The sequence below is a fragment of the Somniosus microcephalus genome, chromosome 3, assembly GCF_052327205.1.
Source record: "Somniosus microcephalus isolate GS21.2 chromosome 3, FLI_Smic_1.0, whole genome shotgun sequence".
Classification (NCBI taxonomy): Eukaryota; Metazoa; Chordata; class Chondrichthyes; order Squaliformes; family Somniosidae; genus Somniosus; species Somniosus microcephalus.
The window spans coordinates 11,488,884-11,503,683 of record NC_140989.1 but is presented as its reverse complement, the minus strand read 5'-3'; the positions used below and the strand labels follow the sequence as shown (position 1 = coordinate 11,503,683).

The following is a 14,800-nucleotide window of genomic DNA, read 5'->3' as shown; positions in this document are numbered from 1 at the left end:
ATGGATAAGGAAGATACGTTTAGACTGGCACTCCATTCAGGCACTGACGGTGACCAGTAAGGAAAAAAACAATGATGACATCATACCTGAACGATTAAAAGACATCTTGGCCAACGCCAAAGAAGTGTTTCAAGAGAAACTAGGAACCTTGAAAGGCATCACCGCCTCAATAAAAGTGGAAGATACAGCAATTCCAAAAATTTTTAAGGCAAGACCGGTGCCATACGCGATACGTCCGGCAGTCGAGGCAGAGCTGGAGAATTTGGAAAAGGCAGGCGTATTATCCAAAATAGATTGGAGCGAATGGGCAACACCCATCGTTCCAGTCATGAAAAAAACATTGAAAAATAACTCTGAGGAACAGAAAAAAATTCGCATCTGTGGGGACTTTAAGGTGACTGTAAACCCGATCCTTCACACGGTACAGTATCCTCTTCCGAGGACAGAAGATATTTTCGCCTCACTATCCGGAGGGAAACGTTTCACAAAAATTGACTTGGCACAGGCATATCTACAGATGGAGGTTGAGGAGACCTCTAAAAAGTATCTCACAATAAACACACACAAAGGCCTGTACCAGTACAATCGACTGGTTTTTGGAATAGCATCAGCTCCAGCTATCTGGCAAAGAGCTATGGAGCAAGTCCTGCAAGGGATTCCAGGGACTCAATGCTACCTAGACGACATCCTTATAACAGGAGAAAACGACAACGAGCACCTTGCCAATTTGGAGCAGGTGCTCACTAGGCTGAAAGAACGGGGCCTACGAGCAAATCGCCCCAAGTGCGAATTTTTCCAAAATCAGATATCATATTGTGGCCACATAATTAATAAGGAAGGGTTGCATAAGTCACCTGAAAAAATTGAAGCAGTTATAAAAGCCCCAGCACCTGAAAATGTTTCACAATTAAGGTCATTCCTGGGATTAATAAATTACTATCATAAATTTTTACTGAACTTATCAACTATTCTACACCCTCTTAATGATCTTCTACAGACAGGAGTGATTTGGAAATGGAACGAAGACTGTAAACGTGCCTTTCATAAATGTAAAGACTTAATCACATCCGAGAAAGTTTTGGCTCATTACAACCCATCACTACCAATCAGACTGGCGTGCGATGCATCCCCTTACGGCATAGGAGCGGTATTGTCCCATAGATTCCCTGATGGCTCGGAACGGCCGATAGCTTTTGCGTCACGCTCATTGAACTCAGCTGAGCGTAACTATGCCCAGATAGACAGGGAAGCACTCAGCCTGGTATGGGGAGTGAAGAAATTCAACCATTACCTACACGGACAAAAATTTACCTTGCTGACTGACCATCAACCCCTCATCTCCATATTCAACCCTAAAAAAGGTGTCCCCATTATGACGGCACAAAGACTACAGAGGTGGTCCCTTTTTCTAGGGGCACACCAATACAACATTGAATACAAAGGGTCAAAACAGCATGGGAATGCTGACGGTTTATCGCGCCTACCGTTGCCAACGATAGAAGAGGCACCTACAGTAGACCCAGTAGAGATATTCCACTCTACCATAGTGGAATGTCTACCGGTGACAAATTCTGCCATTGAAAGGGAGACAAGAAATGACCCTACTCTCTCACGGGTCTACGATTTAACAGTGAAGGGATGGCCAGCACATGGCGAACCACTGTTGCCAGCATTCTCGCAAAGAAGAGAACAGCTGTCAGTGTGCCGAGGAACCTTGATGTGTGGATCCAGAGTGGTGATTCCACCCAAACTCCAGGATAAAGTGCTAAAGGAGCTTCACGAGGGGCATCTGGGTGGAGTGAAAATGAAGAACCTAGCTAGGGCGTTTGTATGGTGGCCAGGTATCGATGGAGACATCGAAGACATGACCAAGAACTGCCTAGGATGCCAGAAGGTCCAAAATGCTCCACCACAGGCCCCTCTACATCCATGGGAGTGGCCCTCATCTCCCTGGCAAAGGGTGCACATCGACTTTGCTGGTCCATTTATGGACTCAATGTTCTTAATCGCAGTTGATGCACACTCCAAGTGGCCGGAGGTAATAAAGATGTCCTCCACCACCACGGGAAAAACCACCACAGTATTAAGGACCATATTTGCCAGGAATGGGCTGCCGGAACAAATATGTTCTGATAATGGACCGCAATTTGTGTCCGAAGAATTCAGAAAGTTCTTAAAGAACAATGGGGTAAAGCACTACACGTCCGCCCCATACCATCCCGCCACCAATGGATTGGCTGAAAGGTTTGTTCAGACCTTCAAGAAAGCCATCAAGGCCATGGGTAATGAAGACATAAAACTTCAGCACAAGGTGGATAACTTCTTATTTGCATATAGGAATGCAACGCATATGGTTACTAACCAAACTCCCGCCATGATGTTCTACAATAGAAACCTAAGATGCCGGCTGGATTTGGTCAAGCCCAACATCCGAAGGGACGTGGAGAACCGGCAGTTTCAAGGCATGAATGAAAGGCCAACTAGGGCCTTCCAGATAGGCCAACCGGTTTTGGCCCAGGACTACCGTACCGAGAAATGGCAGCCTGGAACTATCTGCACACGATTAGGACCACTGATGTATACCGTGGACATCGGAGACAGCATAATAAGGCGCCATGTTGACCAAATCATCAAGTCATCCGAAAAGGGACAACCTACACCACCACGCTATACATCTAACGATGAAGTAGAGATACCCATATCTACCTCCGATCCGGTGATACTGGAGCCCGATGAACCCGACACTGGCCTTCAAGCCGAATCAGCCTTGCCAGAAGAACCTACTACACCACCAGAAACTACTACACCCCCGAGGCATTATCCGGACCGAGTCAGGAAGCCTCCTGAGAGACTAACTTATAATTAATTAATACAGCAATGTATATTATTTTGCATATAACATGTAATTAATAATTACTTAAAATATGATGTACTAGTTAACTAGAAGGGGAGGAATTGTGGTGTATGTGCCTTTAAGAGCAATTATGGTGTATGTGCCTTTAAGAGCCCCAGGTGTGCGTAATGCCGGTAATTGCCACTTGGGCTATATAAGCCTGTGTATTGTGTATATCCTTTAGAACCCCCCCCAGACTTGCTTAGTAAATACCTATGAACCAACTCCTGTCTTCAGTGTCTTTATCTACACACGGACACTACACCCACCACCCTCTGGGTGATAACATTTCTCCTCAAATCCCCTCTAAACCTCCGACCAACTACGTACTTTAAATCTGTGCCCCCTGGTTATTGACCCCTCTGCTAAGGGAAATAGGTCCTTCCTATCCATTCTATCTCGGCCCCTCATAATTTTATACACCTCAATTAGGTCTCCCCTCAGCCTCCTCTGTTCCAAAAAAAACAACTCCAGCCTATCCAATCTTTCCTCATAGCTAAAATTCCCCAGCCCAGGCAACATCCTCGTAAATCTCCTCTGCAACCCCTCTAGTGCAATCACATCCTTCCTGTAAAGTGGTGACCAGAACTGCACGCAGTACTCTAGCTGCGGCCTAACTAGTGTTTTATACAAAAAATAACAACAGAAAACGCTGGAAAAACTCAGCAGGCCAGGCAACATCCGTGGAGAGAGAAACAGAGTTAACGTTTCAGGTCTGGGACCCTTCATCAGAACTGGAAACGCTGGAGATGTAACAGATATTAAGCAGGCGCAGAGACAGGAGGGGAGGAAGGAATTGAAGGAATATACTGTGCTTTTCTAAGAGGCAGGAAAGATAAAATGTTGCAAATGGGAATGGCAAAATCATACAGCATGAAAAATGGGGGCAGGGGTTATAGTTTGAAATTGTTGAACTCAATGTTGAGGCCAGAAGGCTTTAAAGTGCCTAATCGAAAGATGAGGTGCTGTTCCTCGAGCTTATGTTGAGCTACATTGGAACAATGTAATAGGCCGAGGACAGAGAGATCAGAGTGGGAGTGAAGCGGGGAATTAAAGTGATAGGTGACCGGAAGCTCAGGGTCGCCCTTACGGACTGAACGGAGGTGTTCCGCAAAGCGGTCGCCCAATCTGCGTTTGGTCTCCCCAATGTAGAGGAGACAATCTAGTGTTTTATACAGTTCAAGCATAACCTCCCTGCTCTTATATTCTATGCCTCGGCTAATAAAGGCAAGTATCCCGTATGCCTTCTTAACCACCTTATCTACCTGTCCTGCTACCTTCAGGAATATGTGGACATGCACTCCAAGGTCCCTCTGATCTTCTGCACTTCTCAGTGTCCTACCATTTATAGTGTATTCCCTTTCCTTGTTAGCCCTCCCCAAATGCATTACCTCAAATTTCTCCAGATTGAATTCCATTTGCTGCTGTTCTGCCCACCTGACCAGTCCATTGATATCTTCCTGCAACTTTCTTCTTCATTATCAACCACACAGATTAGTTTTTGTATCATCTGCAAACTTCTTAATCATACTTCCAATATTCAAGTCCAAATCATTGATATATACCACAAAAAGCAAAGGACCCAGTACTGAGCCCTGCGGAACCCCACTGGAAACAGCCATCCGGTCACAAAAACACCCTTCGACCATTACCCTTTGTTTCCTGCCTCTGAGCCAATTTCGGATCCAATTTTGGATCCAACTTGCCACTTTGCCTTGGATCCCGTGAGCTTTTACTTTCATGACCAGTCTGCCATGTGGGACCTTATCCAAAGCCTTGCTAAAATCCATATAGATTACATCAAATGCACTACCCTCATCGACCCTCCTTGTTACCTCCTCAAAAAATTCAATCAAGTTAGTCAGACACGACCTTCCCTTAACAAATCCATGCTGACTGTCTCTGATTAATCCATGTCTTTCTAAATGAAGATTTATCCTGTCCCTCAGAAATTTTTCCAATAATTTTCCCACCCTCGAGGTTAGGCTGACTGGCCTGTAATTACTCGGTCTATCCCTTTCTCCCTTTTTAAACAACGATACCATGTTAGCAGTCCTCCAGTCCTCTGGTATCACACCTGTAGCCAGAGAGGATTGGAAAATGATGGTCAGAGCCTCTGCTATTTCCTCTCTTACTCCTCTTAAAAGCCTGGGATACATTTCATCCGGGCCTGGGGATTTATCAACTTTCAAAGTTGCTAAGCCCCTTAATACTTCCTCTTTCACTATGTTTATTTCATCTAATATTTCACAATCCTCCTCCCTGATTGCAATGTCTGCATCACCCCTCTCTTTTGTGAAAACAGACGCAAAATATTCATTAAGAACCATACCCACGTCTTCCGCCTCCACACACAGGTTACCTTTATGGTCCCTAATAGGCCCTACTTTTACTTTAGTTTTCCTCTTGTTCTTACTGTATTTATAAAACATCTTTGGGTTTTCCTTGATTTTAATTGCCAATATTTTTTCATGCCCACACTTTTCTTTCTAATTTCCTTTTTAATTTCCCCCCTGCACTTTCTGTACTCTTCTCGGCTTTCTACAGTATCGAGTGCTCAGTATATGTCATAAGCTTCCCTTTTTTTCTTAACCCTACCCTCTATACCCCTGCCTATGCTCCCATCCAGGGAGCTCTAGATTTGTTAGTCCCACCCTTTTTCTTTAAGGGAACATACTTGCTCTGAACCCTCACTATCTCCTCCTTGAATGCCTCCCACTGCTCTGACACTGATTTACCTTCAAGTTTCTGTCTCCAGTCTCAGATTAGTAAAATGAGCTTTTCCCCAATTGAGAATTTTTATTCCTGGTCTGTCCTTGTCCTTTTCCATAACTACGCTAAATCTAACTGAATTATGATCACTAGCACCAATATGCTCTCCCACTGATGCCCTTTCCACCTGCCCAGCTTCATTCCCTAAAACTAGGTCCAGAACCGCCCCTTCTCTTGTTGGGCTTGCTACGTATTGGCTTAAAAAGTTCTCCTGAATGCATTTTAAGAATTCTGCTCCCTCTATAACTTTCATACTAATTTTATCCCAGTTAATATTAGGGATGTTGAAATCCTCTACTATTAATGCCCTATTTTTGCACGGTGCCTTCGCTCTTGCTCCCGCTCAGGTCCGCTGCCTCTGCTCTCGGGCCTCCCTGTGCCACTCTCTTTATTTACTCAGCCTCCGCTCTTGCTCCCGCTCAGGTCCGCTGCCTCCGATCGTGGTTGATCTTCTACATCATCTCCACTTTTCTGCCCTATCCCTGTATCCCTTGATTCGCTTAATGTCCAAAAATCTATCGATCTCAGCCTTGAATATACTCAATGACTGAGCATCCACAGCCCTCTGGGGTAGAGAATTCCAAAGATTCACCACCCTCTGTGTGAAGAAATTTCTCCTCATCTCAGTACTAAATCGCCGACCCCTTATGCTGAGACTGTGACTCCTGGTACTATACTCTCCAGCCAGGGGAAACAGCCTCTCAACCCTTCTAATAATTCTATACGTTTCAATGAAGTCACCTTATTCTTCTAAACTCCAGTGAATATAGGCCCATTCTACTCAATCTCTCCTCAAAGGCAGCACTCTCACCCCAGGAATCAATCTATGAACCTTTGGTGTAGCCTCTCTAAGACAAGTATCTCCTTCCTTGGGTAAGGAGACCAAGACGTACACAGTACTCCAGGTGTGGTCTCATAAAGCCCCATATAATTGCAGCAAGACTTCCTTACTTTTGCAGTCCAACCCCTTTGAAAGAATAAGAAAGGCTTGAATTTCTATAGCGCCTTTCACGACCACCAGACATCTCAAAGCGCTTTACAGCCAATGAAGTACTTTTGCAGTGTTGTCACAGTTGTAATGTGGGAAATAAAGGCTAATATAGCATTTACCTTCCTAATTGCTTGCTGTACCAGCATGTTAACTTTGTGATTCATGTACAAGGACACCCAAATCCCCCTGAATACCAACATTAACTAGTCTCTCACCTTTTAATAAATATTCTGCTTTTCTATTCATCGACGCAAAGCCCATCCGCCATCTTCCCAACCCGCCTGAAGTGTTCCCACCGGGCGGAAGGGGTTAAAATCGGCCCTTTGGTTTTTATGTCTGAATAGCCATGCTGTATTTTTAAAATTACCTTTACTCCTTTTCGTGGCGTCAAACAATAGGTGCTTTCAGCATTATTTCACTCTGTTATATACTCAATGTATCCACCAGGCTTTGCATAGCTGTTTATTTTGAGTTTATTATCCAGTTCCTTAAATAGTTCCTTCAAAAGGTCGTTGCATTTATTCTCAGATTCCTTTTCATTTCTTTGACAATAATCATCAAAGATTCTCTTAATGGTATCCTGCATAATAAAGAGAAGAGAAGTTAGTCAGATTGAACATGCTTCAGTGCACAAAACATAAAGGATATGTAGTTGGAACAGTGATTATGATTTTACCGCAGACCGTTTTCTCCGTATATAGTAAAGTTGATAAAGTACATTTGTTCAGCTGATATACAGACCTGCAGCTTGTCTTTGTGTTTCTCTCTTTCCCCTAAAGCACGTTTTAGGAAAATGTCAAATGATTCTTTGTTACATTTCTCATGAATCTCATTCAGCTCCTTGGCAGTTTCCGTTGGGAGTTTCACCTGCTGTTTCATCAGCTCTTCATAGCGTTGGACAGCTTCTCCCACTGCTTTCTCATTCTGTGATTCAGCCAATGACTGAAAGGCTTGGTCAAGAAATGTAAACTTTCCACTACTGAGCGTGTCAACATATGTATTCAGGAGATGCGCAAACACTAGAGAAACCAATAAAAACAAGTCATTTATAACTTTAAACAAAAAGCAATGTCCTTGAGATGCTGGAAATCTGAATTACAAACTGTAAATGCGGGAAACACTCAGCAGGTTCAGGCGACGTTTATCTAGAGAGAAAGGTAGGGTTAACCTTTCAGATCGATGACCTTTCATCAGAACTCGGAAATGCAGTGAACAGTGAGGCGGATCGTGACCGACTTCAGGAGGACATTGACAGCCTGGTGAAATGGACAGATGAAATTTGACGCAGGGAAGTGTGAAGTGATTCATTTTGATAGGAAGAATGAGAGGAGGCAGTATAAACTGAATGGTGCAATTTTAAAGGGGGTGCAGGAACAGAGAGACCTGGGGGTGTATGAACACAAATCTCTGAAGGTAGCAGGACAAGTTGAGAAAGCAGTGAAAAAGGCAAAAGGGATCCTTGGCTTTATTCAGCCAATGGGGACAGTTTCTCTCTATCTACACTGGCCAGACCCCTCATGATTTTAAACACCTCTGTTGTGCCTCCTTGTGTTCTTATACGATAAATAATACAGACACTTTTAGCTCATTTTAGTTACTGTTTTTACTTAGCTGTACTCTTGCTTTGTTGCTGTGCTGCCGCATGGTGCGGAGTGATACAAGATGTCCGACCTTGCACTGTGTACTGCCCATGCACAGTGTGCCACATAGCAATATAAATACACTAATCAAAGTAGTTCCATACCAAAGTAGTTCCATTTAACAATGTGATACTATAACAATGTAACATCCCTCTTTCTCAAAAAACTAAAACATGAAATTTAACAATTTAATTTAACAAATATTATATCTAAACTATCATTATCAACTACAAAGAATTGTGAGTTTTTCTTTTTTTATTCGCGATATCGCTCAGGTGGTTGGATGTTGTCCCTCCATCTTGTGGATTTGGTGGTGACCATTCCTCTCTGCGGTGTTTTGGTGTGTTCCACTCTCGTTGTTGTTGCTGTTGCCTTTGGAGTTGGAGTGTGCATGCTCATGGTTGTTTGATTTGTAGCACTTGTTTCTGGTGTTGTACTGCTTGTGGTAGCTGGTGTTGTCAATGTTGCTGATGTTGTCTGCTGCTTATCCAGTTCAGGTGAAGGTCTGATGTGGAGTCTGTTCCGTCTGTATTGGTTACCAGGTTCAGTCTCTACGAAGTAGGATCTTGGAGTATCAGCTTTTCCAATGACCTTGGCTGGATTCCAGGTTTTCAACACCGGGTCTTGCACATGCACTGATTGTCCATTCAGCAATTCTGGTAGCGTCTTTGCATGTTTATCGTAATGTTTGCTTCCTACGATTTGTGCTTCTGCCAGCTTTTGTCTGAAGTCCTCCTGGTCCTGGGGAGGATGTATTTTTGCTGGTAATGTAATCTTAAACTTCCTCCCATTCAGCAATTCCGCAGGTGATTTCATGTCTGCTTTCAGTGGTGTTGATCTGAGTGATAGGAGGGCAAGGTCTTGGTCTTCCCCCATCTCACTACTTTTGATGAGAGTTCTCTTGACAGTCTGGATCTGTCTTTCGATGAACCCGTGTCCCCTTGGGAAATGTGGGGATGAGGTTACTATTTTGAACCCATACTTTTCTGCCAGAGCTCTGAATTCACTCGATGTGAACTGGGTTCCATTGTCACAGATTACCTTTTCCGGGATTCCTTGTTTAGCAAACAAGCTCTTTGCAATTCTGGTGGTGGTTGTGGCTCTCAAGTCTTTCATCCTTCTCACAAAAGGAAACTTGGAATAGTAATCTGCCACTATGAGATACCATTCTTGATTGCACATGAAGAGATCTGCCCCAACAGTGTGCCATGACCTTGACGGTATTTCACTAGGTATCATCTCCTCTTTATGTTGTGCATTTCTGTATTTCTGGCATATACCACATGCAGAGACCATCTGTTCGATATTTTTGTACATGCCTATCCAGTATACAGCTGATCTGGCTCTCAGCTTGCATTTCTCCATTCCCATGTGGCCTTCATGTATGAGATGGAGAAGTTGTGTCTGCATCGTCTTTGGCACGATGATCCTCGATCCAGCAAGGAGAATACTGTCTTCTACTGCAATATCGTTTTTAATCGTCCAGTATTGACGAATTGTCACCTGTACCTGCTGGATTCTCTCCGGCCACCCCTGTATTACTTGTTGTGTGAGTAGTTGCAATTCCTCATCTTTACTAGTCTCATCTCTGATTTGACTGAGCTTTGTAGGGGTAACACTCACTAGGTGGTGGATTTTTACTGTTAGGCCCTCCACCTCGTGTTTCTCATATGGTGACAATCGAGACAACGCATCTGCTAGCACCATTTCCTTTCCTGGCTTATATTTAAGCGTGAAGCCATAGCTTTGGAGCCTTAGAAGTAGTCTTTGCAGTCTTGCAGGCGCTTTGCACAGATTCTTCTTATAGATCTGTTCTAGTGGACGATGGTCACTCTCTATTGTAAATCGCCTGCTATACAGGTATGTATGGAATTTCTCGCATCCGTACACTACTGCTAATAGTTCTCTTTCTATGTTGGCGTATCTTGTCTCGGCTGACATCAAGGCCTTTGATGCGAAAGCTATCGGCTTTCCTTCCTGCACCAGAGCTGCCCCTAGTCCTTTGGTAGAAGCGTCTAATTGCAGAGTGACTGGTTTTCTTCTGTTATAATATGACAGACTTGTTTCTTTGCACAATAGTTCTTTAAGTTGTTTGAAATTCCTTTCATGTGATTCAGACCACTGGTATTCGGCGTCTTCTTTCAATAGCTCGCTGAGATTTGTTGTATGTTCCGACATGTGTGGGATGAAAGAACTCATGTATTGGACCAAGCCGAGGTAACTCCTCAGCTCTTTCTTATCTTTGGGTGGTTTCATTTCAGCAATTGCCGCAATCTTCTCAGGACTTGGCTTGACTCCCTCTGGTGTGTAAATCATACCGAAGAATTAGCATTCCTTGACATTAACTATGCACTTATCTGCATTTAACTTGATGCCAGCCTTTCTGGTACGCTCCATGGCCTCATGTAGTTGCATGTCATGGTCTCTTTCATCTGCTCCATAGATCTGAATATCATCAGCTATTCCTATAGCTCCTTCACAGCCTCTGTATGTCTCGTCTACTTTCTGTTGAAAGATATCTTGACTGACCTTTAACCTGAATGGTAGCCTCAGGAATTTGTAACGCCCAAATGGTGTGTTGAATGTTGTCAGTGTTGTTGATTCCTCATCCAACTTCACGTTCCAATATCCATTTCTGGCATCTAGTTTTGAGAAAACCTTGGCTCCTGCCAGTGATGGTGTAATCTCCTCTAGCGTTGGGGTGGAATAGTGGACCCTCTTTATCACCTGGTTTAGATCTTTGGGGTCCAAACATATTCTGAGACGCCCGTTTGGCTTTTCTCGTACCACAATTGAGTTTACCCAGTCTGTGGGTTCAGTGACCTTTACGCTCACTCCCTTTTCTTCCATCTCCTTTAGCTCGCTTTCAAGCTTTGTCTTCAGCTCGATGGGTACTTTTCGTGGAGCATGGATAACAGGCTTTACCGCTGGATCGATGGTGATGTGGTATTGGAAGTCTCCGAAACATCCCACTGTATCATCGAAACATTCCGGATACATGTCTATCAAGCCTTTTTTACTCTTGATTTGTGGGCGGTTTTCTAGTGGGGTGTTGCTGTCTATCTTCAGTGACATTTCTGTCAGCTCGTGATGCACTGAGATCAATCTCAACTTCTCGCAGTTGTTTAATCCCAGGATCGCTGGTCCCTCCGTGTCGGTGACATAGAACATGCAGTTGATGTTCTTTCTTTTATGTGTCCCTTTGATAAAGGTTATTCCGAGTTGTTTAACCTCACTCCCCCCGTATGCTGTCAGCGTGACATTACTTGCCTTTAAACAACCATTTTTCGGGTAGCCATCTTCTCTCAGGTTTTCGGGAAAGATCTGCTGGTACAGTCTCAATGGGAGAATGTTGCTCTGAGCCCGTGTCCAGCTTTAACTTTAAGTTGATGGTTGTGGGCCGACCTTTGACTTTTTTTTGATTTGGATGATGGTGTGCAATTCTCTCCTCGGAGTATTTTGCGCTCTGGACATCTCGTGAAGCTGTATCTTTATGGTTTCGATGTTTAGTGCATTGTCGTGATCATCATCATCATCCTGCTAATCCATGGCATGGATATTGTATTTCTTTGTCTGGTTCTGCTGTCCGCCTTTGTTTTTGATGTATGTTCCTCCTTTCTTCATGCTACACCTCTTTTCCCAGTGGTTTAGTTTGCCACATGCATTGCAGCTTGTTCCATATGCTGGACATTTCCTCTTGTCTGTGTAATCATGCGGTCTTCCACAATTTCTGCACATGTTTCCCCTGTTGTCATGTGCATGTCTTTGTGTGTTGTACTTTTCTCTCACTGCATCCACTCTGTTGTCTGTCTCAGAAGCCGTCCGCATGTCAGCCGTTTGAGAAATCAGCGTTTTCATTTGCTGCTTCATGGCTCCATGAGTTCTCGCAGTATCTATAGCCTCTGTTAATCCGAGCTTTTCTTTTCCTATCAGGGCTTTTTGTACCTCTACATGCGCTGACCCCCATATCAGCTGGTCCACAAGCCTTTCCTCCATTTCCTTAAATTTACACTTGCTGGCTTTATTTCTCAGCCTTGTCAGGAGGGGGGTGAGGATCGGGGTGGTGGGGGTGGGGGAGGATCCGGGTGGTGGGGGGTGGGGGGGATAGGGGTGGAGGAGGGGGTGAGGATCAGGGTGGCGGGGGTGGGGAGGATCGGGGTGGCGGGGGTGGGGTGGGATCGGGGTGGAGGAGGGGGGTGGGGATCAGGGTGGAAGGAGGATCAGGGTGGGGGGGTATGAAAGCTCGGGGCTGGATGGGTCCAGCCGCTCTTGCCTTACTTTAGCTGACGGGTTTCCTGAGGCCTGAGAAACCCGACCAACCACAGTTAAATTTGAAATGGTGGTTAAATCTGAGGCACACCAGCCTCATTATCATATTTAAATGCACAACCCACCTCCTGGGAGCATCCTAGGCCCAGCCATCTTCAGCTGCTTCAATGACCTTCTCTCCAACATAAGGTCAGAAATGGGGATGTTCGCTGATGACTGCACAGTGTTCAGCACCATTCACAACTCCTCAGATAATGAAGCAGTCCATGCCCGCATGCAACAAGATCTTGACAACATTCAGGCTTGGGCTGATAAGTGGCAGGTAACATTCGCGCCGCACAAGTGCCAACAATCGAGAATCTAACCGCCGCCGCTTGACATTCAATGGCATTACAATCGCCGAATCCCCCACCATCAACATCCTAGGCGACACCATTGACCAGAAACTTAACTGGACCAGCCACATAAATACTGTGGCAACAAGAGCAGGTCAGAGGCTAGGTATTCTGCAGCGAGTGTCTCACCTCCTGACTCCCCAAAGCCTTTCCACCATCTACAAGGCACAAGGATGGAGTGTGATGCAATACTCTCCACTTGCCTGGATGAGTGGAGCTCCAACAACACTCAAGAAGCTCGACACCATCCAGGACAATGCAGCCCGCTTGATTGGCACCCCATCGACCACCTTAAACATTCACTCCCTCCACCACTGGCGTACCGTGGCTGCAGTGTGTACCATCTACACGATGCATTGCAGCAACTTACCAAGGCTTCTTCGGCAGCACCTCCCAAACCCGCAACCTCTTCCATCTAGAAGGACAAGGGCAGCAGGTGCATGGGAACACCACCACCTCCAGGTTCCCCTCCAAGTCACACACCATCCTGACTTGGAAATATATCGCCGATCCTTCATCGTCGCTGGGTCAAAATCCTGGCACTACCTCCCTAACAGCACTGTGGGAGCATCTTCACCTCACAGGATTGCAGTGGTTCAAGAAGGCGGCTCACCACCACCTTCTCAAGGGCAACTAGGGATGGGCAATAAATGCTGGCCTTGCCAGCGATGCCCACATCCCATAAACAAATTTTTTAAAAAGGTGGCGCTGGAGGAGCAGGAATCTGCTGGCCAGCAATCCAGCTCGTCTCCTTCCTTATCGAGGCTGGAGATAAGGATCTCACAGCCCTGCATGCAAAAGAATGCTGGCAGCCGAGCAGCAGCATCTTATACAATGATTTGGAATCGAGCATTGTGCCCTGCAAGGTCTGAAGGTGACTGGATATCTCCACTATTCATATGTGTACACTCATGCATGGCCACTAATGGAACTGAAGTACACCATGTAGCAAGTGGCAACATCATCGGCATCTGCAGTAGATGTCGCAGTGACAGAAGGCCGAAGCCCAAGTTGAGTAGTTCTCACGAATGCTCAGACTATAGAGGCATAGAATACAAAAGCAAGGAAGTTATCACTGGTTAGGCCTGATCTGTATTGTGTCCAATCTGGGCACCACACTTTAGAGAGGATATTAAGGCCTTGGAGAGGGTGCAGGGGAGATTTACTAGAATGGTACCAGGGATGAAGAGACTGGAGAAGCTGGGATTTTTTTATTTCCAACCAGCTCATCCAAAACTCTGCTGCCCATATCCTAACACGCACCAAGTCCAGTTCACCCATCACCTCTGTGTTCGCTGACCTACATTGGCTCCTGCTGCAGCTACCCCTCGAATTTAAAAATGGCATTCTTTGGTTCAAATCCTTCCATGTCTCTGTAACCTCCTCCAGGCCTTCAATCCTCTGTGATCTCTGTGCTCCCCCAATTCTGGCCTCTTGTGCATCCTGATTTACTTTGCCTCGCCATTGGTGGCCGTGCCTTCAGCTGTCTAGGCCCTAAGCTCTGGAATTCCCTCCCTAAACCTCTCTGCCTCTCTAACGCTCTCTTTCCTCCTCTAAGACAGTCCTTTACAACCTCCCTCTTCCTGCCCTAATATCTCTATGTGGATCAGTGTCAAATTTCTGTCTGATAACGCGCCTGTGAAGCACCTTGGGATGTTTTGCCACATTACAGGTGCTTTATAACTGCAAGTTGTTGTTGTATATACAATCTACAGGATGCACTGCAACAATTCATCAAGGTAACTTCAGCAGCACCTCCCTCCCTTGAGACCATCAAGAAGGACAAGAGCAGCAGTGACATCAGAATACCATCACCCCCAAGTTCCCAGCCAAGTCACGC

General features: G+C 45.2%; 1 protein-coding gene across 1 annotated transcript in view; it reads right to left on the bottom strand.

Moving 5' to 3' along the window:
- LOC147120854 (guanylate-binding protein 1-like) overlaps positions 1–14,800 on the bottom strand; it is a 181,642-nt gene that overhangs the window by 128,078 nt on the left and 38,764 nt on the right. The window contains 2 exon segments of the mRNA XM_085977237.1: positions 7,024–7,236; positions 7,398–7,675. Coding sequence (XP_085833363.1) covers positions 7,024–7,236; positions 7,398–7,675 — 491 coding nt within the window.